At 38.2% G+C, this 26231-nt stretch overlaps 1 protein-coding gene across 3 annotated transcripts in view; it reads right to left on the bottom strand.

Moving 5' to 3' along the window:
• usp13 (ubiquitin specific peptidase 13) overlaps positions 1–26231 on the bottom strand; it is a 51933-nt gene that overhangs the window by 10160 nt on the left and 15542 nt on the right. The window contains exons 7-19 of one of the 3 annotated variants that reach the window (XM_042516409.1): positions 25534–25718; positions 24773–24870; positions 24495–24685; positions 22948–23019; positions 20899–21004; positions 18749–18874; positions 15129–15282; positions 13498–13672; positions 13247–13335; positions 11834–11956; positions 5385–5408; positions 4813–4956; positions 756–925 (exon numbers count right to left, since the gene is read on the bottom strand). In XM_042516409.1, coding sequence (XP_042372343.1) covers positions 756–925; positions 4813–4956; positions 5385–5408; positions 11834–11956; positions 13247–13335; positions 13498–13672; positions 15129–15282; positions 18749–18874; positions 20899–21004; positions 22948–23019; positions 24495–24685; positions 24773–24870; positions 25534–25718 — 1657 coding nt within the window. The remainder of the gene's footprint in view (positions 1–755; positions 926–4812; positions 4957–5384; positions 5409–11833; positions 11957–13246; positions 13336–13497; positions 13673–15128; positions 15283–18748; positions 18875–20898; positions 21005–22947; positions 23020–24494; positions 24686–24772; positions 24871–25533; positions 25719–26231) is intronic. The other 2 variants (XM_042516415.1, XM_042516422.1) reach the window with 2 other exon arrangements.

The raw sequence follows: 26231 nt of genomic DNA, 5'->3' as shown, positions 1-26231 counted from the left end.
TGTGTTAAAGGACCATCAGAAAGCTGAAAATTAAAGAATAATTTCTGTTTTTACAGTTTCTGGCTGTGATAAATGATGTCATTTTGTCAATTTCTATTTTGGCGGGCACGCAGATTTGGAAGGCATGTCTTCTTTAAAAACCAACAAAAAATTAAACAGAAAAACAAAATTGCCATAAATTTTGAGAAAAGGTAAACACTAAAATATTTTTTAAAAAGTAGTACCATGAAAAAAATGTAAAAATCATTGGCAAAAATAAACAGTTTTTAAAAATACAAAGTTTTTAAAAATCACCAGAATTTTAAAGGAAAAAAGGGCTTCAGAGGTCTGGGCTATGCCCCAAATGTCGTTAAATCCTAGAAACGCCCCTGGTTTTAACTAATTTTACTTTATTCTTGCATTATGCTTTACTTTATTCTGTTTTAAGCCCAAGTATTATTTACATTAAAAATCAAACTGAATATGTGGTAACGTCTCTTATCTGCCGACCTTGAATCTAATGACTAAGGAAAACTCTGGGACCAGTGGCTGGACCAGTTGGGAACAAATGCTAAAGACCGAAGAATTAATCAATAAAATCAAGTAAACGATCGAAAGACAATGATAATAGTAGTTGCAGCCCTTGCTGGCAGAAACACATTATTAGAAGCAAAAAGAAGCCTAGAAAAGAAGTGCTGGTGCCAGCTAATGTAAAAAAAAAGGGTTATTATTTTTACAGAGTGGAAACATGAACTGAGTGGGCACACAGGACTAACCGTGGCTTTGAGTGCCTGGATGCTGTGAGCGCGGGGGAAGCCCATTGAAGTGAGGATGGCGATGCTCTCCTCGGGGGGCGAGTTGGCCAGCGGGGTGGCACCCATGGGGCTGTCGCTGGTGGAGGGACCGGGATCCATCATGGAGGGCAGAGTGAGAGGTTCTGCAAAGTCTGAGAGAGGAGAGAGAGAATAATAATGAGATGCTGTGGAGATCTCCATTTAGGTTTAAACAAATCTATGAATATATTTGTGTTGGAGGTCAAAGTCGGCAGATTCTAGACATCTGTTTGCTGTTTTGTTGTGGCAGTTAAAGTTTTCATTTTAACACTGAGAGTGCAGAAGTGCAGTTTCAAGTTATACTGTTGTTTTTATTAAACAAGTAAACACATTTATTTTCATCATTTTCTTGTTTGGGAAGCCCACAAATCAATATCTCTGACTCTAGGTGATCCAGTGAGTATTTCTTTCAGGTCACAAAGTATATGTAAAGGTGAAAGACAGATCGCTAAAAATTCAGCTGTGCAGAACAGTGTGTAATGGAAGAACATTACACGAATTAAAATCAGTTCAGAAAACGTCCTTTATATCCTGAACACTGAAAACTTTTTCTAAATGTTCATGCCTTTGCATGAAACATTCAAAAATAAATTTCTTGACATTTCCAAGTGAACTGCAAGACAGATTCAAATGAAAGTGAAGTGACCCTCAACCTAGGAACAAGGACACTCCTGCTATAATTACTCGACTGTTGGTCGTAAACAAAGCTTTCATTACCGTCCTTCGCCATTAATGAAAATGCGTACCACTTATCTCCCACTCCTGTCTCTATCTCTGCATCCTTGTCTTGTGTCCTTTCGATTACCCATAATACAGCTGTTTTTATGTGACAGCAAGAAGGCTGTCTAGCAGGCAGAGAAAATAAAGATTTAAGTGAACAGCTCATATTTGCACATTAAAGGACCAGTGTGTGAGATTTAGGGGAGTTTAGTGGCATCGAGCAGTGAGGATCGCAGACGGCAACCAGCTAAAACTAAGAACTAACTGACTAAGAATTCCTTCAGTGTTCATCGTTCAGGAGGTTTTAAATTGGAGCTAAATCATCCATAAAGGTCTCTTCCTCTCAAAAAAAAAAGAAAAGAAAAGAAAGAAAGATCAGAACACAAAATAAAGCAGTCTTTTGGGAAAGAATCTTTGTTGTATTGAGCTGCTAACTTTGGTGGCTGATGCAAAAACAGGAAAATCAATTTGTGCAGAATTTTTATGTTTTTGGCTACTGTAAAAACATGGCAGTGCAACATGGCAGACTCCGTGGACGAGGACCTGCTCTCTATGTAGATATAAACGGTTCATTCTAACACAACAGAAACTATTGTCTTTTTCAGGTTATTATCCACTAAAGTACACATACTTATTGCATTTTTTAGAGAATCTCTAGTCTCCCGTTGCTAAGTGAGCCTTAATTGTATCTCATCCATTTCACTTTCCTGCGAATGGTCATTAGCCAGAAGAAGGCTTGGTAGTGAAGAAGCTCTCAGTCCAAGTCAGGTCAGCCTTGCCCTGATACTGGCTCTCCCCCCTCTCTTTGTCAGGCACTTTCAGTTTCATTTCTCCCCTCTGGTCTGATTTGCCACTTGGCACATGCCATCGGTGGGGATCCTCTCGTGGTCTGCTGTGTTCACTCCAAAACCCATACAACTTTCCCCCATGTTGATAAGTGCTTCTCTATCATAGAAAAGTTGTGCTTCAGCAGAAGGGGTCATGGTGTCGAAAAAAAATACAAAAGTATAGCAAAAAAGTAGCAAGGATTTGAGGAGCTACTGGCTGCTGCATCATACACTGTTCAATATCAGTTTTCCCCAAATTCACTCAAAAATAATTACGATAAATAGCATAAAAATTGAGTCATCTTGTCTGCACAGGGCTTTGGAAATGCACCTCTTATAAAAATGTGCCATTTTTTGACCTTTGTAAGTGCAGCAATTTGAGGTTCAACCTCAGTGAAAAAAAAGATTCAGTGAAAAATTTAGTTGTAAAAAAAGAAAAAAAAGGTTGAAGTGATGTTAATGGGAGAGTGATGGAACCAAACAAATGTGGGGGACAAAGAAGAAGCGGTGTGCAGCAGGCAGGGAGGGACCGTTTCACTGAGGTTATTGAGCCTGAATGCAGCCCATTTTGCAGATGCATTAGGCCCATTTAAAAACTAACAGGCAGGGAGGCTGCTCTAATTTCTCTCCACTGTAGAGGCTCTTTAAAGCGAACAAGGGAAATAAAAGTGACACGAGTCAATGCCTCAGGGGAGCGTCTCTACTGCTGAGATGCACTACAAGAGACAAAGTCAGCTCCAACAAAGTTTCTGGTGATGATCTCACGTACACATACACGCAGAGACAAACACCTGGAGTACACACAAGAAGTCTGACACTTGCAAAAAACAACTTAACTTTAATGTAAGAACTGGAGATGTGATGTGTCTCTCACTTTGAATTACCTTTGTGCTTAAAGGCCCATACAAATAAACTTGCCTTGGCTTTGCATACTTGCGCAGAAATGTTTTGGCAGGTATGCATAGGCAAAAAAGTGCAACACAAGCTTCACATGTGAGCTGACTGGCTTTCTGAACTAATCAAATTCTTGGCCGACCATTGTACTGCCTTGTGAAGCAGCATCTTAATTTCTTTTCTTGGCTCATCCGCCATATCTTGTGCTCACCTCTTGAAGTCTTTAAACTCAGCTTACTGAGATTGTTGGACAATTGTGTTTCTTTCTACTGCTGTCCTGATTATTGGTCAGCAGTATTTTTGGGTTATTTCTGGCTCCAAAAGAACCAAGATGGCGATGGATGAAATGCTGAACTCCAGGCTTCAAAACAGCATACTAGAAAACAATGGGTGACGTCATGATAGCAAAACCCAATTTTTATACAGTCTACGCCTGAAACCAGCAACTGAGAGCCTAAACTCTTAGGGATATGTTTACTGAGACAAAAACTGACAAAAACGTTAAATAAGAAATAGGGTCATTTTTTTTTCTTTATACAACTTAATTTTGCAAACAATGGGGTTGTGCCTTGCTGGCCATTTGGCGGCTAGATACAGTATATGGCTCCGTTTGGCTTCTGTGTAGGATTACAGAAGTTATATGGTTGAGAACATGTAGTGCAGAAGAAAAGGCTGTGTGACGACGACGTAAAGTGATGAAAATACTCTGAATACAGCATCCACTTACACTGATGTTGATTTTTTTTAAGATGGTCCTTTTTAAAATGACTAAAACACTAAGACACACTAAAAAACACTGAAACATTTTGATATCAACCCCTCTGGACAGCAGTGTAATGATCTGTGTGGTGCAAGCCCCATCTGTTTCTGTAAGCTGGGAGCATGTAATACAATGTAATACAATAACTATACATAAGTATCTCATAAAGCCAATCTTCAAAAATCACGTTATTCCACATTGGTTTCACTTTTCAGACCCACAGGCTGAGTCTGCTCCTTTTTACCGTCTATGATTACAACCTTTCTGACACCACTGGCATGTAGGTTTAATGTATTGACCCGCAAGAACCAACAACTCTGCTGTCACACTCAGTTGTTGAGGGGAGTGTGCTACCCTGAAAAACCACATAAAATATGGCAGATCTTTCTGAATTATGCTACTAGTGATCATCTTCATCATTATCTTTACTTTTACTTACATTACTTTTTACCACCTTTTTAGTGCATTGTGGTGGGCAAAAAAAAAGTTTCTGTCTTTATTTAAGCGATGGACTTTATGTTTCCCACAAAAGACATTATCAGGAAAGCCATCCATCCTCTGAATGCCCAAGGTCTCTAGTTTGTGAAGTTTCATGAGGCTGTGATTATCCTAGAGGTAATTTTTTTTTTTTCATTTTATACAATAAAGTCAAGATTGCATACAACAGGTTTTTCAGGAAAGCGTTGTTTATGTAGATGTTAACCTTGAGTTGTTATTTCTACAGTAAAAATGATCAACATTTGTGTCTGTTTTTGTCTCTGTGCTAATGTTCAATTAAAATGTAGTGATGTTTCCTTACCAGGCTCCTCCATGTGGGCTATAATCCAGTTGAAGGCCATCTCGGGGCCCATGTTGCCTGTGTAGTAGACTGCCTTCCTGCAGGCCTCCAGCGGAAAGCCCATCTCTGCCAGCTGCATTACTGCCGCCTCGTCTATTTCTGGAGCTGGGGACACGACAAACCGACATCAATAACTAAAAACATAGCAGTTGCTGATTCAACACCACCGGTAACCTCCCAGTTTAAACAACCAAACAGATCTGCGCTGGCTCTCTCACTGGGCCTCATTAAACAAAGAGACCGGAGGAGAATCAGCCCTGGGGACGTTTCTTTATCGAGGGATGATTTATCAAGGAGAGAAATGAGCCTGACTGAAACTAGCAGAGCCACGTGGAGAAGGAAAGTTTGTTTGGAAGTGGTGAGCAGCTGCAGCACCTGCTAAAGTATACATGGTCAGAGGTACAGCATTCATCATCACTGCTTGGTGCTTATAAATACACTTTGCATAGCTTTTATTTATATAAAAGTTAGATATGCATGTACACAGCACTGAGTAACTGAGATCACTGAGTAAAGGAGAAATGTATACTCACAGTCTGAGGAGCCCATGGAGTTATCTGAAAGAGGAGAAGAAACCTATTTCAGGTGAGGGAGATAACACATTATCACCGACTTTGTGTGTTTTCTTAAATTTGCACAGGGTGTCAACAAGTATTTGAATTTAAATTGAATGCTTTTCAAGACCTTTTCAAGCTCATCTCTTACGAAATTTAGGACAAATGATCGTTTTCTTACTAAAGCACTGTAGCTTAAATATGAAGGTAAATAATATATATGTAGACCATGCAGAATAGGTTTTATGTAAAATAAGTGAGTTGAGTTAATCTACATTTTGCCAACAGGTAATATCAATACTACTACAACTACTACTACTACTACTACCACTAATACTACTAACAATAATAATACTAATAATAATAACTTTATTTATGAAGCACATTTAAAAACAGAGTTTACAAATTGCTTTGACAAACAAGGCAAAGCAGAAGCAAGAAGGGTTTCTTGCAGAGGCAACATAGCTATAAGAGCCAAACAATAATGCCAAACTGAGGCCAAATTTTAAATTAGAAATAAACAAGAGATCTGAGGAGAAAACATATTAGAAGTAAGACAGATGGTAATTAGAAATTAAGATACAAACAATGACAAAACAAAACAAACAAAAAAACAACCAACAAATCATACCAATACGAGTAAATACCATTCAAAGAATATAAGCAGTTAATACGGAAATAATGGTAATAATAATAAAATTAAAAACAATCAATATGGAATAAATGAATAAATTAGAAGATGAATTAAAAGACAAACTAAAACAGATGAATTAAAACAGGTAAGTGCAAGTGTAAGTTAAAGAGATAGTGTTCAGATCAGTTGAAGATTTGTAACATCATGTTATATATGGATAAATGAAATTAGATAAAGCATTTTTGACAATTAAGACCTCACTAATTCAAATCTAAGACTATTCAATTAAATCTGAGGCCTAATGTTTATAAAATTGAATTTAAGGTATTTTAAAGCTGCAGACAACCCTGTTGTATAAGGTTTCTTGTACTTATTAGAATATTAATTCATTCAAAGATAAATTAATGACATTTTTATAATTGTGTCATACAAAGAATATGCCCAGACTGCATGGGCTTAGAAAACACCACAAAATCAAATAAGCCAGGTTCAAAGTGCAGCGCATCTTAAAACAACAAAGACAGTGGAAAAAATCGACTAAAGCATCCTTCATAATCAAATCATCTTTGAGAAGAATAAAATTCAAGAACACTCACAGAGAAATTCAATATGTGGCACTGAAAAGTACAAAAACAATCTCTCTTGCATTTTTTTCTGCCAGGCTTTTGAGACAAAATTGGCTTACTTAAAGGCATTAAAATTAAACAACTATTCCAGTTTTTGCTTATTTGAGCACCAGAATATATCAGAGTTTAGTTGAGCCATTTCATGGAACATTAGCTCTCTTAAGTCATTATAGTTTGTATAGTATGAGAGGAAATGGGAGTCACTTTTCACTTCACACAGCTCGCACAATCTGATTTCCTCCTGAATGTTTCTGAATCACCGTAATGACCGGCCGGAGATTACCATCTCTCAGCTGTGCAACTAAAGATTTTGAATGGAAGGTTTAGATAGGTATGTGGTAAACGCAAGCTTAAGAGACTTCCGGGTTTTGTTCTACTAAATAAAATAAAATAGTAATACCCAACTCATGAACTTTGAAGATTTTACGTGTCCTAAAAAAAGACAACTGCTAAAAAATGGCCAAATGGGACCAAAGAACGTCATCGAGCCGAATACAGCTTTACAACCTCGTAGCAGTGGCCATTCAGCTGCAGTGTAATAAGTTTTGGCCTATCAATACCTTTTGACTTCTGGAAAGTGCATTAAGGCTTCAAAAATCCTTAAAAGGGCAAAGTTAGCTTCCGGGTTGGCCTACGGGGCTGCTATTGTTTAATCATACTGGGCATATGTCTTTACAGACAGGGCTGACTCAAGTAAGGATGGGCTCAAGATGTCAGAAAGCGGTTGTGGCGGGGAACTTGTCACCACCTGCAGTGAGCAGATTGATCGGCTCTAACTGTTCACAACAAGACCTGCAATCACAACTTGAGCATTTCCTGCTCGTATCAAAACACAATAAAAGCCCCGCTGTGCCTCTTTTCAAAATCTTCTTTCGCTATTTTTGTCTTTTTGTCACCAAAACTTTTTCTGACAGTTTTTATTAAGTCAGTTGTAGTTTTAGTTTATCTTGCTTTTCCAATTACTTGTATGCTTCCTCCCTTGCTTTAATATTGTCACAGAATTTAGAAAAACAGATCATTGATCATTTGAAATACCCAGTGGGCATATGAAATTGAAAAATGAGTAATATTGAAGGATACAGTCAGAGTAGCAAAACCAGAAATCAATTACTATATGTTTTTAATTGTTTTTTAATGGAAATGCAAAAAAAAAGACAAAAAAAGAAAACATTCTTTTCATTTTCCATTTTGTTAATGGTCTGGAATAACTGAGTGAATGGATGATACGCAGACCGATGAGAAATAATGTGGCAACATACAGGAAAACAAATTTGTGTGGTGCTGCGTAATCAATGAGAGGCACTGAAGCCTTTTGGAGGCAAAGGGGTGACCAATGATTAATCACTGCTGATGCCAGCCAGGGGGATAATGGGCCAGTGGTTAATTTGCGACCGACAAAACCGATCATATAAATGTGACATAAATAAATCAGAAGATGCATAGAAAACAGCACCTCATTTCCTCTGACCTCTTTTAATTTCACAGTTTAAGCAGCATGATTAACACACAGCTGGTCTTTGTTTCAAAGCTCTGCTGGGAGTCAACATGGGACAAAACAGAGATTAAAATTACTCCACCACCTTAAAATTACATTGAGAAAACATTTATGCATCGATTTCACGGTGGCCCTCTAAGATAGCTGCACAGCTTGCTGCTGTCAGGCGTAGATATGCAATGCTGCCTGAACAAGGTAGTAACAGTTCAAAGAAATGACATTTTAATGTGCAAAACTGAAGAATTTTAAGTAGATACTGCACTCTTTCAAGAGGTCAATTTCATGTGTTTGGAGGTCTGAGATAGCAGGTACAGCAGATTACGTTCAGTGCTGAAATATTAAGGCAGACATGTTCAGACCTCAGTTTTGTCCTCTGAGTTTTCTGTCCTAAGAAACATCCAGCTAAAAGACTCTGTAAAAACCCCTCCTGAGTCTATCAATGTGTGAAGCACGTGTGAAGCACAGCAAAGGCTGCTTGCAGATGTTACTGCGTCTCTGCACCGGACCCCTTTTTGTGTTTGGAGCTTGAGACGACGCAGAACACTTTGTGCTTCATGCCTGCTAAAATATTTAGGAGGACACTGATAACTTGATGTAGCTGAACTTTGCAAACAACGGGGGGGGGGGGGAGGAGGGAGGAGAACAATCACAGAGGACACAAACTCAAAAAGGGATAATGTAGTCTTGGCTTCTAGGGGGAGAGGTTATTATAGTTAACTAAAACTAAACTAAAAACCAAAATGCTGAAATGAACTGAAATAAAAACTAGGCTTTGGGGAAAAAAAAGTAAACTAATAAAAACAATACTTTGTGCTTACAAAACTAACTAAAATAAATAAAATGCACAGGAAATGTCTTCTTTACAAATTTGCCAACACAGCAAGCATTAGGAGGCATTGGTGCATGTGTTTACTGGGACTGGGATGTCGACATGACTGTGAGTCAACTACCTTCACAAAGTGTTGTGTTTGTTATGTAATGTTTAATTTAATTTGTATTAGTTTTTCTTTTTCCTGTTATCTATTTTTACTTGATTGTGTATCCATGTTTTTATTTGAACTTTTTTTTTTAACATTTATCATTATTATACTTTTTAATTTATAACTATTATTATTATTTTTTATTATCTTTCTTCCCACTTTGATAAATGTCTTCCCACTTTGATAAGTGGCTTATATGCACAGTATGTACATTGTTTCTATCTGCAGGTGAGCTAATGCAGGTGCGGGATCACAGAGATATATGGAGATGCTGGGAACCTGCTGTGCAAATGTATCTTGTTATTATTATTGTTGTTATTATCTTTTTTTCTGAATAATTTGTTATTTAATATACTTTTACCATTTTGTCATCTGGCATCATATGTACAAGTTTATTTGTCACGGTTTAGGCTGCTGTAGACACTGTTTTTTTCTCATGGAAATAAAAAAGCATGACTAAAAAAAGAGTTTGTATTGCAATACCTATTCTGAAATTTTAACATCTTGCTCCTGACGAATACACTTATATTATAATAAAAACTGGAATTAAAAAAAAATATCTTTATTTCATCAATTTATCCTAAAAAATTATGCAAAATTTTGTCATTATCAGTATATGAATTTGGAAATTCCCTCAAGGTGTTCTTGAGATTCTGCGTTCATAAGAACAAAATGAAAGCAGGGCCACAGCAAACTTGACTTTTGATCACCAAAATTGATTGTCTTGATTGCTGAGTCCAGGCTGCCTCCAGCCACAGCTATCACCAGCAGAGAGGCAGAAAAACTAAAAATAATACTGAAACTAATAAAAGCTTAACTAAAACAAAACATGTTTAAAAATAAACTAAAATTAGCAAATCCACTCTGGAAACTAAGTGAAACTACTAAATTGATTTTAAAAACAAAATTTTAAAATAAACTGTTAGAAAAGAGGCACGCAAAAGGCTCAAAGACATTGTAAGTTGGGCTGGAAATTTGTCCAAGCAAACGGTCTGACACAACAAAATCTCATGAAAAGTAACAACAATACTGTTTGTGCTTTAAAACACACGGCTGGCTTCTGGCAGGTTGTTCCCAGAGCTCAGGGATGTGCATTACAAGGGGATCTTAAAAAATCATTATAACTTATTAGGCTTAGCCACACTGTGAACACAACAACTTTTCAGTAATTGATTGAGCAAGCCTTTCCCGTGGGATTCCACTCAATATGCCCTTAAGAGAAAACTTGGGTGGCTTTGAGCAGAACATCATATTAGAGACAATTTCACGGATCATTTGTCTCTGTCACAAAAATACCCCACACCTCCTGAAAAGGATGTCAGGTAGCAGCTTAGGAACAACACACATCCGAGGTAGTTCTCAAAGCAACACTGTGTTAGTTTATTGGGAACGATCTGCTACCGTTTTATGCATTTAAAGTGTTTTTAATATTCTGTACACTCATGTATATAATTAGAGTGGACAACATATGTTCGGTTATCTGGTTAAAAAACAACAAACAGGTGCTCGGAGAAAACAGTGCCCTTTACAATCAATAAAAGGACTGTGAAATTGTACGTGAAGGGCCAAAAATGCCTCCAGCAGTTAAGAACGCTGTTTTATTTATTCATTTTCCCCTAAGTAGTCATGCGTGAATGCAAATATAGGACGATGTAGGTGAGTCATGGCAGCTCATGGCCATGGGATCCTTCTCTGTGAATTCTGGGTTAGAAAAATGGAGCAATGTCTGATCGGAAAACAGCAGAATATATCTGAGGCAGCACCAAATGTTGGCACCAATGTTTATTTGTGAATATGCTGACGAGGTGAATGCAGAATGAAATGTCAGATTAAAGCTGCGGTAGGCAGTTTTTTTGTGTCATTGGGAAAAGATTTCATAATAACCTTTCGGCATTTTGTGATTCTACTGGTCTGAGAGGAAACTACACTTCTGCACACAGCCTGATCCCATTCCTAGCTCGTCAAATAGTGCCACTCTTTCAGTGCTTCTGCAGTAAGTGCACAACACCAAAAGGCACCTTTCATGTGCGCATGGAAGGCCATGGGACTGCGTCGTGTTTTTACACGCCAGCGGATGGCTGGATGGCACCTGTCGCATCTCCAAGATATGTACATGGGCGGCGTCACACAAGATGGAACCTGTAACGTGCGCAAATATGTAAGGGTGGCATCAGGTTGTAACGCTGTCAGTAATAACGTAATATAAAGAGAGCGAGGCTGCTCATAGTTCAGACAGGAGGAGAGGGGGATGAGTCCGACAAACTCAGACTTTGTTGCAGGAGTCCGATGTTCGCTTCCTCTTTGAATGTGGTGTTTTTTCCTACACCTTACCATGTGCAGCATGTACAGCAGGAGACCACACTTCAAAATAAAATGTTCCTGTGCTGAAAATTCACTGTTTTAAAATAAAGTGTATTTTCATTCAGAAGGGATCCACGGCCCACTTTTGGATCGCTACCCACCAGTTTGGAACCACTGCTTTACATTATCGGACTTGTAATCACAGTGCTTTGCCTTGTTTAACAGTAACACAAAAGAAAGTGTCAAACTGTATTGACATACCTCTCAATACATACAACTGTATCTGTACGGACACACACACACACACACACACACACACACACACACACACACACACACACACACACACACGCAACCACTTCTACTCTTGGCTTAAAATGGATGTTCTGTACCTCTGGTGTCTTCAGGCAGCACGATGGGAGGCATGAGGTCAGGCAGCTCCTCTTCACTCGCCTGCAGCCCTGAAGCCCGCAGCCGGCTCAGATCCAGAAAGTCTGGAACATCTATGGCCAAGTCTGTGCAGAATTAAGCAAATATAAAACTTTACTGAGCAAAGCATTGACATTAATGGGGATCACTGTATGTCTCCTGAAGCTGTGTTTTCAAAAGCAGTTAAGTCCATAGACTTAGTCCAAATCTTTTTGGTCTTTGTAAGTCTTAAGACACACATTTATACACTGCTCTTGTGTCCATGTTATTGGAGTTTTGATGCATGATTTTGATTCCTGATATATATATATCTTTTAAGTTTAGGTGGTGCCATGAAATCATAATAAGTACAGGGTCCCCGCACATTTCCAGGGACATTTCAGAACTTTTCCATGACTTTTCAAGAAACCAAAAATTAGTTGTTTTTTGAGGTTCTTTGCTTTTCCTACTGGCCCTGCATTTTTCAAACATATCAGATTGAAACTCTTTTTAAAAATAATTGCAGCTAACTGGCTGAGACTTGGAAAAAACATGTGATGGTACACAAAATTTCACTCACACAGTAACATTAAATTGACAGCTACAGAAAATACATTTGCTCTTTTATCACATAAACATTATCAAAAGGAAAATTACTGTGACAATTTATTACACAAAGCAAAAATCCAAAACTTTCAGTGGTTTTTACTAGTTCCATAACTTTTCCAGGCCTGAAAAAAGTGTCTGTGACTTTTCCAGGTTTTTCATGACCATGGGAACCTTGTAAGAGAACAAGAGAAGAACTCTCTTGTTACTGTTAAGAGGAGTTAAACAGAGTCCTTGTTGCAGTTATTCAAGTCGCTGCAAGCTTTCTGTGACTGTGGGTCACATAAAATGCCCAAATATAATACTGAAGATCATGATCTATAAATAGCAGTTTAAACAACTGACCTGTCATATGGCTCTATCCCACGAGTGAAAACTGCACTGAGTAGAAAACTTTTAAACCTTGATGCTGCTGACAAAGGGACAAGGGCACATTGAGTTTTTAGGGAATTAAGATGCTAAATGACAAGTCAATTGAATTTGGGAAATTTGGTATTCAGGTGACTCTTAAACTCAAGTGGCTCTTTACAGATATGGACAGGATTTAAGATGGGACAGTTTGTGTCCAGAGGTGCAGGTGAGGCCACTCGTGAGTTTACATAAATGTACAGTTTCACCCTCTGTTGTACATGCCTTTGAACTGCTGTTTGATGGTGCCCTCTGCTGGACATTTACAGCACTACAAATACTACAAAACATCTGAGCTACAACTTTGGTGGAGGCCAGTTAAAAAAATAAAAAAAAAACAAAAACCATTTCAAATCCCAAGATAAAGGGCGACAGATAATTACCTAGCTTCTTCGGCACCCAGTCAACCCCGAATGTGAACTTCTTGATCTGCACAATCAGATACTCTGGGAAGGAGGCGAAACGGGAGGTTCTGCAGAGGAAAATAACAATTTGTTAAAGCAAAATTTTAATGAGCATTGAATTCAAATTTTATAAAGATAATTGGTTTTAATTAAAAGATGTGAGGAGATGAAAAAACACTGAGATGTAGAGTGTTCACTCTCGGCCCAAGAACAGGTGGCCCTTTGCTTACTTGACTCCGGCTGACTTGGCTTGCAGTGCTGAGCTCCAGAAGTCCGGGACGTTCTCCGGCTCTGTGAAGGCCTGCAGGCAGGCGGTGAAGGGGATCCTTGCCCTGACCGGCTCAGGAGGAGCCCGCATGTTCTCCTCAGCATCCCTCCGCTTGGCCTCATATGCCAGAAGCTCCTCTGGTAGAATGACAACACACATTTTGAGCTATGCAAATAAGAGAGAGACTTTCAAAATACTTCGTGGGGTGCCTGGTGGCTCAGTGGATAGAGCCACACCCCATATACAGGGGATTGTATCCTTGCTGCAGTGGCCGTAGGTTCAATTCCGGTCTTGACCCTTTGTTGCCCTCTCTCTCTCCCTCTTTCAAGCTCAAACTGTCCTGTCCATTAAAGGCAATAAAAGCCCAACCATTAATCTTTAAATAAATAAATAAATAAAAAACACTTGGTGAGGTTTTAGTCACACACTTTTTTACTTTTTTACAAATAACAAGAATCTTCCAGAATCACTATTTGCAAGACTACAGCTAGATTCCTTTTGAGATTATTTTCTATCTTGCTCCTCGCGGGAAATATCATGCAAAACTCTCTTTAAGAAATATGACATAAACAATTCCTCAAGAGACACAATAAAATGCATTATTTGTCGACAGTATTCTTATCAGCCCTGCATCAATATAATCCATAGAGATTTAATGTATTTGCGTACAAACTTTACATTTTGGATTTTGTCGCCACCACTTGCTACCAGCCTCTGTTGATTCACTGCACTATTTTAAAGTGGAAGACAGTGAGAATAAGAGACAAACTGTTTCAAAAATTATGATTTCTCACTAAAATAAGTGCTGATTGGTGGATCAGATAAATGCTGAAATTATTACGGACTCTTGTTGATTCCACAATTCCATCAGTTTCTTCTGCTTTTCCACAGTAAGAGAACCGAGATTTGTAAAAACTCAGTGATTAAATTTGGACACCGGAAATTTTATTGCAACAGTAAAATCGCTTGAGAAGTCATTTGGTGCATGTCCAACATACATGTTAACATCTGCAAAACTCCATAACATTTAGTATTTTTAAGTTCAATTTCAAGTAAAAACACTACAAGTTGTATTTTTACCCTTTGAAACCTGGAGCAGCATCACTTTTCTTGTGCTGCTTTCAGACGCCTTTCACAAGTATTTAAACTTTTGAACCCTGAGCAAATAATTTGTCGCTAATTCTTAGGGGGTGATTTCATCTTTCATCACATAATGCCAGTTTTCTCAGGTTTCACGGGGTTAATAGCACTAAATGATTTAATGTAGTCCAGGTGACTGCTGATAAGACTGACAGCCTTTACTTTGGTCAGCATCAACATCATCATCTTTACCAGGGCTGTGTTTGTTTATATTAACCATACAAGACCTTAAGTAGTCTCTTTTAGAGACAAACACGTTCTTCCTCATTCTAAATCACGCCGCTCCCAGTCTGGCCCGCCAGGACCTTCTGTGGGCTTTCAGAAAGCAACCTGCTGATGCTCCCAGCAGCTGGTGCCACCTGAGCTCAGCCTCGCGCCAGCTGTGCCGACCAGAGGCAGCTGGAGCTTTCTGCTGCAGCACAACATTGTGTTTGTATATGGGGACACCTTTACCTCGATTGGTGGCCGCCTCAATGGGAGCTGGCAGCTGGATGCAGTAGTCCACCCGCTGAGTGTAACGAACCCGACGCGTCTGGCAGCACTGAACTCGGTCCTCCACCAGGAAGCGGAAGGCGTCACTTGGATTCTCCGAGCCTGCGCTGTTCCTCTGTTAGACAATGTAAAGGGTGGATCAGAGGGTGAAACTGAATATCAACAACAAAAGGCAATCAAAAAACATCAGGCAATGAGATTAGGCACATAAAAAATGAAAAACATGAGTCTGACATGCTGGAGATAATGTGTCTCAGTGGAAGCGAACCATTGTCATATATTTTGGGACTATGCCAAACTGAATTTGTACTGATAGGGCTTTCAAAAAATCTTAAGAACAGTGTTCAAACATGCCTGAACATGGAGACTATTTTTCTGGGTCATGTTGTGTTTTAGAGGAGAAGCCCTTTTGCTGGCGAGTAAAAATAATAAATAAATAAATAAATAAATAAATAAATAGTGGTTAAACCCAGTACCACCTACTTTGTTAGATTGCTACAGAATAATTTTGGAAATATTGAAATGGAAAAACTGACCTTATCTCCCAGGATCCAAAAAAGTAAATTCTATTAATTACGATTGTTATTATTTCCATTTTTTTTTTTAAATATTGCAGTCACATTACATTACATTGAAGGTTATCCACAGAAAATTATTGCAACGGTTTCATTATACACAATAAGTCCATCACTTCTCCAGCACTGAAAAATGTGCTTGTGAAATTCCATGACCTTTCACAAACTTTTAATGTTCTTTACCAATTTCTTACCTTTTTCAGGTGATTGTGAACCATAATGACTTTTCCAGGTTTTCTATGACCGTGGGAACCTGTTCATCAATTAATTTGTGTTTCATATTAACTAGATGAAATCCTTTTGGCAGTTAAGCTGCCATGTGTCCCATCTGTCCCTGACACTGTAATGGTATTGTTTGGTATGCTGTGCTAATGCAGCAATAATCTCATATTAACTTCATTATCCTGTGGCAGTTTAGTGCACTGTGGTCCAAAATCGTTTACAAATACTTTTTAGAGTAGGCCTGAATATTTTAATTTCTATATTTAAAACAGAAGTATTGTTAATTAAAGTACTGTATGTCTACGTAAGAGCTGTGCAGAAGCTTCACATGAACCATGAACATGTTAAGCTTCTGTGACACATGACAGCCTGAGGTCTGAAATGCAACTCTATCTATAAATCTATTCTGTGCTGTGGTCTATTACAGTCTCCTGGCATGACTTCAACCCAACTGCTGTTTGACCTACATCTCTTAATACAGTCATTCATAATGTAGGTGTGACATGTTAATTTAGGAACCGCCTCATCCACCCGTAATCTCCATAACTGAGATTGTTACATCTTTTCAGAATCACAGGCACATTAATCACCAACACTGAGCGGCTTTGAGTCTCCTCATTGCTCCTGAACAGCAGGGGTCACTGAAGTTTACACTGTTTATTTGAAGACTGTGATGAAGGACGGCATCGCGACTTGACGCACCAGTTTGCACTGCAGCCTCTCTGCAACCCAGCCCGTCTATTCTCAGAGGCTACAGAAATACACAAGTTATAATTTTACTCAGGGGCAAGTATGAAGGGCTGACACAGATGGAGGAAAATGTTGCTGATGGTGGAGGCTTTAGTCACATTATCTATGTCTGGATACCTAAATCTGTGTCCGGTTTACAGACAGCTGTAGAGGCGAGTGAGTGGCTTTAAAGAGATAACTTTTTTTTTTAAAACATTTAATTTTGAATTTAATATTGATTGCACAATGTAATGGCTACAAAACAATGACAAAATTGCATTAAAATTGGTTTTGCTATTAGCCTAACTTAAACTATGCAATTCTGCCTCCCTCCCCAGTATGATCTCCAGGGAAAAAACTGTGCTGTGCTGTTTGTTTTCCAAGGTCAGCGCTAGCTATCGCAGCAAAGGAGTCATTTTGGAGTAAACAAGTTATTTTGCAGTTGTCATCACGATTCACAATAGCAGTGAAAATCGCAGAGGGCGGAAAGTATTGTAACTGTGGAAATTCTGAATAGCTAAAGACAAAGAGCCCCATTAAAGGAGGCTGCAATTATTATATTTGCCATTAATGTTGGCAAAATGATGTGAAAAGCTGCCACATAGCTAAAATCTTGCAACCATCTTGCATAAAACCCCTACCCTGCAATTTGAACCTATATTTTAGCAAAACTATTTCTCAAAGCAATTGAATGTAGGTGATCTGCGATGAATGGAGTCCATAGCAACATTCAAAATCAAGTAACGCTATGTTTCAGAATATCGATTTCTTTTCATTTTAAACAAATAAAATCTATCTAAAATAATTACAAAATTATTGTACCTCTTCAGTGAACATGTTTTTCTTCTCTTTTCAATTTTGTGTGTTGATGATGTTATTTAGTGCCGCTTGTCTGTGGATAGTTTTCAAAGCTCTAGAAGGAAGGAAAATGGAAAGCCATCCCTCTAGTCTTCATAACAGTGACGTCAACAATAATACCACTTGGAGACACTAGGTGGGGGTAGAACTGAAAAGCGGAAAACTTATCGCTTTTCCATTAAAGGAGCGGATGTCGGTCTTTTTTGATTAAATCGAGTCCAAGCACTACAAGATTTGTTAGACTTCTACAGGTAATGGGTCAAATAGGAGGTATGTTGTTGATCCTCACACCATGTGTGGAGAAGGTGTCGGGGTCCAAGTCAGGGCATGTATCATGGCTGAGGCAGAATAGGAAGCATTATCTGTCCTCCCTGTGTAACAGATAGCACTGAGCTATATATATCCTGGTCGAGAAAGACACGTCAGAGCACCCCAAGTGTACGTACCAACCAAGGAGACAGTGTGCTGTGTTTAGTTAAAAACAGACCCTCCCCTCCCAGTCAACTGCCTGTCCATGTGTGTTAGGGGTCACGCGTAACCCAGCCGTAAATGTAAAATTGTGATGATTTCACAATGAAGAAAACTTAATTGGGAGTTTCAGTTTTGTGAGAGGCAGCATGCCATTCTGTTGTGTGTTTTTGGAGCACTAACTGGAATTAACTATCAAGAACATTCGCATGTAACCGGACGCTCTAACACACATAATGTTTGTCTTTAATTCCAAAATTTGACATATCTATCTAATATCCATCCATTCATATCCATATATATTATCTTTTTACCTTGTCAAAGTTAAAATTGGGGCAATTTTGAGTTGGTGCTACATGAAAGGACTCTGGGGACTATAAACATCCAAATACAGCAGTGAATAATTCCTCAACAAAAAAAAAAAGAAAAGAAATAGTTTCATAAACAGTTTTAAAAACTGCTGAACTTATTTTTGCATATTATTCTGCCGACACAAGAAATCTGGACTAAGTCTAGATGCAGCATTACAAAGCACAATTTATTATAATTTCTACTTTGTTTTTATTAACTCAACAGCATCTAACACCTCAACACTTCCTCCTCAGGTATAATGTTAATCTCATGATGTCGCATGCATCCTAACATGACCTCTCCAAATAAACACAGTTTACTGGCTGTGGTTTATGTTAATTTACAGTCACCTATTGTACATTTCAGATACTCACTCACCTCCACCAAGTTAATGATGTGCAGGAGGAACTCGTGAGCATCTTGTTGTCTATTGGAGGAAAACTCTGGGTGTCCCCTGCTGACCAGGGCCTTCAACATCCGAGGAGAGACGCCCCTCTGCTGGTGCTGGAATGACAACAAGTCGAATTATTGTGTTAGCCCGAGTAAAACTTGACTTTTAAAATACATGTAAACGTAAGTCCAACTGAAATTGTACTGAATCGAATTTCTTGAAGTTGGACTAACAAACCCAGATAATGCAATTGATAACTGAGCTACTCCATCATGTAGACACCTCAGTCAGACCTGAACTGGCATAGACACTCTGCGCAGGCTCCTAATGCTGCACCAGCCTCTCTCTGTGGTTAGGAACAGGGACTGTTTGTTATTTATGAGGAGGGAAGGGGTGCTGCAAAATAGGTCAGGCATTAAAAGAAAAAAACATAAGCACTGAGGAGAGACTTGTGTTTTTAATTTTGGCTTAGGTAAGAGACATACTACTTTAAATGGAGTATTTATTTTAAATAAAAAAGTTACACTCCAACCACCTCCCTCCTCTGATAAAGTATAAATATAATATATACTTTATATATATATATAAGTATATATATATATACTTTGTACTTTATTTTATTATTATATAATATAATAATAAAATAAAGTACAGTCTCACAACACAGGCACGGAAGCTTAGCAAACAAAAGGTACGGTGCATATTTTTTTTTACAGCACAAAGCAATTTTATGAGAATTATTGAAATGGGTAATATTTCCTTAACACAGACTGACAACAGCATGCCAACTCAGGCCCCTTCCCAGCTGTCAATAAGTGTCCAAACTCGACCCCAAACATCACATGTGTAGGAAGTGCAGGATCACAGCTCTGCCCTATCGATTACTGTGGCTGGTAAGGCTTAAAAGCAGCTCGCGGCTTACAGGCCGAGTGCTGGGCCCCATTATTTTTTAATGGCTTTCCTCTCCTAGTTTCTCAGCAACTGCGTACTGTGTGGCTGAAAAAGCGATTATTTCATATCACAAGCGTTCAAATCAGTAAAGCAAAACACACAAAGAAATACCCCCCAAAAAATTTGACTGTTCAACAGGATTTCCACGGATCCTTAATAACTCTTCAAAGGCAATTAATTCATTAATTTAAAAATAAGGCCTTAATTGGTATTAAGTTGTCTTAAAGAAAACTGTCAAGTCTTAAAAATGCTAAAAAGAATAGAAAGAATTGGTGATAAACAACTTTTCAATAATTAACAGAATGCCTTTTGCATTACTATCACACAGATAGGGATGGAGGAACTAACAACACATTTACCACATCCAATCACATGACAAATTAAACCTTTTTTTTTTCAAGACAGACCAAATGGACACTTTTATAATAATGTTTTCCATGTGTTCCACTTTAGAGGGTTTTTATTTTTTTTCCAGCATTTAAAGTAGATCATCCAACTTTTTAACTTGACCAAAAAGGTTGCATTGCATGTTACAATAAACAATTTGATAAAATTGTTCCTAACCCTGAGTAACTGATATGGCTTCATATTTTTGTTTTTCTTAAAATCTTCTTAAATTTTTGGTTATTGTAAAATGGGTCTTAAATAGAATTCGAAGTGGCATTAAAAAGTCTTTTTCTTAGGTTGTAGGAACCCTGGCTGAAGGACTTGACAGATTGCAGGAAACACAAGAAAATCATCAAGCACAGCTAATATTTGTGACTAAATTAAGCAGCAATGTGAGGAGTTAAAAGCAAAACACAGTGTTAAAGCTGTGCTCATAAACAATTCGAGTTGCATATTTAAGACGGCAGCCACAGGATATTTTCAGACTAGAGAAAAAAGGTCAAAGCACAAGAAAACCTGACAATGGATCACAAATTCACATCTTTCTTTTGTTTCTATCAACTTCTGTCTGGCTGCTACAATCACAAAAAAAGCTCAGGTATATTAATAACACAGATTATACTGCATTTTTAAAGTTGTTTGATGTTTAAATTGGGAAAACATCAAACTGACAATCTGAAACTCTGTCTTCTTGACAACCCTTACAGTTTGGACAACAAATGAAATAGCCTCACTTTGCTACCACTCAGTATTAACATGCTTCTGTCAGTGATGGACCCAGTTTGGGAGCTGGACATACCCAGTTTAATACCTTGTATTCTTCTTTCATCACCTGTTCAATGAGCTCAGATTTCATGGGTGGTTTGGAGTACTGGCCTGACAGCAGTCCGTGTCCCAGTTTAGCCCTGTCGGACAAAATCAAAAGGCACAAACATGACAACATATGGTTAGTCTTTGAGTTTAGTTTGGGTGATTTCTCGAACGATGCACCCTAAGGACACGAGTGTTTCTAAGAGTCAGAGAAAAACATTTAAAAACTCTCAGACAACAAACCCGGGGCCTTTCAATGAGCAACTAATTTGTTATCCTCAGCTTTTTAGGTAACAAACTGTTCTGTATTTTTCTATATCCTTCTGAATCACGTTCAGCTCCAACTTCAGCGGGCAGTGAGTGTACGAACCCATTTCAGCAGGGTTGATGGTTCACCTTCGAGGTCATTTGAACCATGGGCATGGGGTTACAAGGGGTTAAGTAAGTTTATAATACATCTTATTTGTTTGCAATGATGTGTGTGTTTCTGTGTAGTGTTTGCTGTTTCCACTGAGGACCGCTTTAGAAATAAGTGTTTTTAGTCATACTTTTAAGCGCTGTCCTCTGGGAGACTCCTTTGTTGTAATGCTTTTACATTCCTAATAAAAACAAATAAGTACAATCACTTTCATCAGCATCACGCTCTCCAAAAACCTATATTAGGCTTGTTCTAGATGCACTGCACCTCGCCAGTTCGGGCAGCAGCAGCAGGGGGTGGTGACAAAAACCTGCGGTCAAGTCGGACATTTTCCAGCTGCTGTATATAAATCAGCTGAGCAGACCCCCCCCCTCAAAGTACATAAACAAATTAAACTTAGTGTTCAAATACTTAGGAAAGAGACACAACACAACAGCTTTCATTAAACATCAGTCAGATACAGTCAGCGCTTCACATGTGTACAGATGTTATTTTAAGAATCCTCACATCCCACTTAACACAAGTCTTTGTATTGCTGAATTCTTCAATAGTTAGATGAATCACCAAATGAACATGACCTTTTACACCAATAAAATAGAATGAAAAAAATAAATGAATTTTAAAAAAGTAGGGGGGTAATTAAATATATAAAAACAATAAAATGAAATAGAGGCTAAAAATATATATATAAATAAATAAGTAGAAAGGCAAGCAATTGGGCACCCAGTAGCTCAGTTGATAGAGCGGGCGTCCCATGTGCAGAGGCTATATCCTCGCTGCAGGGCTGCAGGTTTGATTCCAGCCTCGGCCCTTTGCTGCATGTTGCCCCTTCTCTCTCCTCCTTTCATGCTTGAGCTGTCCTATCCATTAAAGGCTAAAAGCCCCCCCAAAAAAAATCTTTAAAAAAAAAGAAAGGCGAGCATACTGGATCAAAACATGCACACAGAGGGAGCTGTAGTCTAATCTTTATCTGCAGCTGTGCAGAAACACTGATTTTAAACAGAATGAATAAACATGGGGAAAAAAATGAAGCTCAACATTTGAATGCTGATTAAGCATCTCAGTGCCAGTATTATAAATGAAGCTTCAGCCTGTCACATACAGCCCTACCAGGTAATATCATTTATTAATTTAAATAGAATAACCCTTCCTGTCCAAGAACCAGGAGGACTTCTTTAACTCTATGCCTTCAGCGCTTTTTAGACAGGAATCATATTTAATCAATCCAGGCCTGACACATAACGAGACACAGACTGTCTTTCTGAATGACCTGATTTGTGTTGACAGGCTGTAAAGTAGAAACAGTGACGGGTATAAACATGTTGATCTGGCAACGTGTCTCAGAATATGAAGCGTTTGTTGCTTCACATACAGTATCTGATATTTATCCCTGTTTGGCTAAGACTCTACTTTCATCGCAGCACCTGACCGGCCTCTTGCAACACACTGGCTCACATGACAAGTATTTACCCGGACATGGTAACGAAAAAAAGCTTAAAACATGTTTTATTAGCTTCATGAACATTCATAGACAAGACTTCGAGACAGCAGCAGCTCGAAAACACCTTCACTTGTTTGTCGTACTGTAACACAGCATTATGTAACACTGGAGTCACTTACATTTGTGTGGCGAAGTCCTGGCTGGGGTCGAGGGGTGAATAGTCAAATATCCTCTGAAGATTACCCACATACCTAAAGATCAAAATACATGTCACACGCTCACTTCGGATGCAGCACATGGTTACAACAAACAGATACATGACCACTGGAAAGAGCCTGAGGTGGTAATAAGAAGACACCAACACCTTCTGCAGGTGGCCATATAAGTTACTTAAATGCCCAGAGTTGTTTTAAAATAACCTCCATACCTAATCCAGAGCTAGACAATCAACTAACAAACAAAATAAAGATTGTCACAGATAATAACAAGCAAGCGGACTGATGGAATGAGAAATACTTCACAATTACCTTGAAGTAACTAAATCAGGATTGCAAAAATTAAGACAAAGGCGGGTCATATTAGGAAGTCCTTCCTGTTCATTCGAGTTTGTTTCAAACTGCAAATGAAGTGTCTCTTGCTTGATGCTGTTTATCAATCATTGGTTTACTTTGTAAAAATATATTGACCATTGCACCTGACATTTTGGACACAAATTAGTTGTTAGATGTCTCATGTTGCTTATAGACTCACAAATCAAAACGCTGGCTGCAGTAAACTACCAACACTCCTAGACTGGCATTAGGTAATTGAAACTTAATAAAAACTGATTGAAAGTAATAAAAACTTATATCCATGGAATATCTGACATGCTGATCAAGAGATAATAATTTCAATTAACCTGATTTTATTTTGCCCAAATGTTTATTGTTAGATACACAACGTTTGTTCAGTAAAGAAGTTGCATTATCAACATCTAATGATGAAAAAATAACCCTTTTTAAAGTGGAACACATGGAAGACAATGAACGTATTATTTTGCATTTCTGGACAGTTTTCTGGATGATTTTGCGTTTCTCACTCTGCATGTGAAATTCAATTGCTTGGATTCCCACCATGACACATTTAAGAAGAGGAATTTATCAAATCATTTAATGAAAATATAGATGTGACCAATTATTCTGAGATTTTACAACGCAAACAGATTCATAAAATCCTACTGAGCATTTTAAGAATTTTGAAAGATTAATTTAGGTCATATTAATACCAATTAAGGACTATTCTTCGATTAATAAAATTCAATGCCTTTTGAGACCTTCTTAGGATCTGTGAGAACCCTGTTATTTTGGGGTACACTGCAGAAAATACAATTATTATATTATATTCCATTTCTGCCCATATATCCCCCTTAATGTGAGGGGGAATGCACAGATTATGAACTGATTAACTAGCAAAATTGGAGTTAGACACACCATAAATGCACTTGCCCCATGACCACATGCTATATATTGTTAAAACAGGACCCACAGCGTTCACTGCTGTAAAGTAGAGATTCTGTTAATACGCAAAGTGACTAAGACACGCTGAACATGGTCTCTTTGTTTTCTGCTATGAGTGCTATGATGCACATAAATAATGTTAAAAATATATATTAAATAATGTGTCAAAATGATAAGTCTGCATGCCAAATAACATAGATAACATATTCTCGTGAAGTGTGTGTACTTACATCCTTTGAAAGTCAGGGATGCTGAAGAGGACCTGCATCACTGTGCTGAAGTAGCAGCTGTTTCCCAGGTTTTTGATGCCGGTGTAACCAGAACCAAACACCGCTTTCAGCTTCATGCCCGACTCCTGGATCACCTCCCACTCACTGACCCGCGGCCGGGCGTTATTGTCTGTGTGGTGGCCATTTTCTGTCTGAAGAGAGAGAGAGCTCTGAGTAAACCCTTCACTGTGGAAGCCTCACTTTTTGGTTTGTGTTTGTTCACAACTAAGACAACTTACTCTTTTCTGCATCTGTAACATGTCTATTCCAAAGTGTGACAAGTGTTCTGATATGTGGGGGTCCAACACGGCTTCCTCCTCCTCAAATGAGTAGACATCTGAAACCACAGGATCAGTTATTTCACTATGATTGGCCTGGTTTTTAATCAGGCCTTTTTTTTAAAAAAAAGATTAATAGGTACATTTTCGAATTACAGATTTCAACAAACCATGCACCAAAATGTTACTAATTAAATATCAGTGTCTTCATGGCGGACTGCTGAGGTGTTTTATTGGACTGTATTAAATTGTACAGTCCTTTCTCATATCTGACTTATCTAATAAGTCAGTGTACAGTACTGTGCAAAAATGAGGCCACCATATATATTATATATATATATATAATATAAATATATATATATATATATATATATATATATATATATATATATACACACATAGGAGGAGAGATAGATAGATATATATATATTCATTTATTTATTCATAGTCTTTTATTAAGCTTAAAACAAAGAATACAGAGAATATGTAAAACGCAAAAGAAGTCAGAACAAAATGGCATCAATAAATTATACAGTTTAAACGCAGGATTTTATTATATGAGCCACTGTCCTTTTTTTCCTTTTACTTTATAAACTTTGCCAGAAGTTTTATTGTGTTGGTAAAACTAAAATGATTTTAAAGGACACTGACTAACTGAGTAACACTGTGTAATAACTGGGATTTCGCAACAGTTCAGATAACCGTGTCACCGTGTCTCTGACCTGCTCCATCTGGGGTGATGGTGTCCAGTTTGACAGCCAGGGGATATTTGGTCTCTTTGTAGTGCTCCAGAGCGTGGCCGTTTCCTCCGCTCCCATCAAAGAACCACTTCCCACAGAACACGGCTCCATCTGTCAGGTTCAGCCACAGGTTTTCTCTCATCTCGCACTTCTGACACTTCCAGCCACTGATAGCAAACAAACAGAGGCTCTTTTTATTGCTGTGTTGTTGTTGTTTTTTATCCTGCGGTCACACAAACACTCACAGAATGATTAAAAATCTGCATTTTGCTCAGCAAGAAGTAAGACAGACATGCGTAGGGTTGGGTATCATTTAAAAAAACTGCAATACTAGTACCTTTAAAGTGATACCAATACCAAAGAGTACTTCATTCAACACCCATAATATGAATGGATTGGCACGTGCACCGTAAAACTTTTATTAATTGCCTGAGGTTTTATTTGCTTCAATCACAAGAGACAGAGAAAGAGATGGAGAGAGAGCATTTTACAGCACCCGAGGATTAGAGCAGCATCTTTCTTTATGCTCTTAAGACAACTCAGGTGTTGTCCAACATTGTTAAACATTGACATTTGGTTGTGTTTAGGATGTGACGTCGGGTGACGAGAGGAACTGAAGTTGCTGCTGAGTGTGAGCTTTGCACTGGGGAAAGTTGTGAGCTATCTATTAGCATCACAGG

Source organism: Plectropomus leopardus, chromosome 3, assembly GCF_008729295.1.
Source record: "Plectropomus leopardus isolate mb chromosome 3, YSFRI_Pleo_2.0, whole genome shotgun sequence".
In the NCBI taxonomy this organism is placed as follows: Eukaryota; Metazoa; Chordata; class Actinopteri; order Perciformes; family Serranidae; genus Plectropomus; species Plectropomus leopardus.
This window is presented reverse-complemented; position numbering and strand designations above follow the sequence as displayed.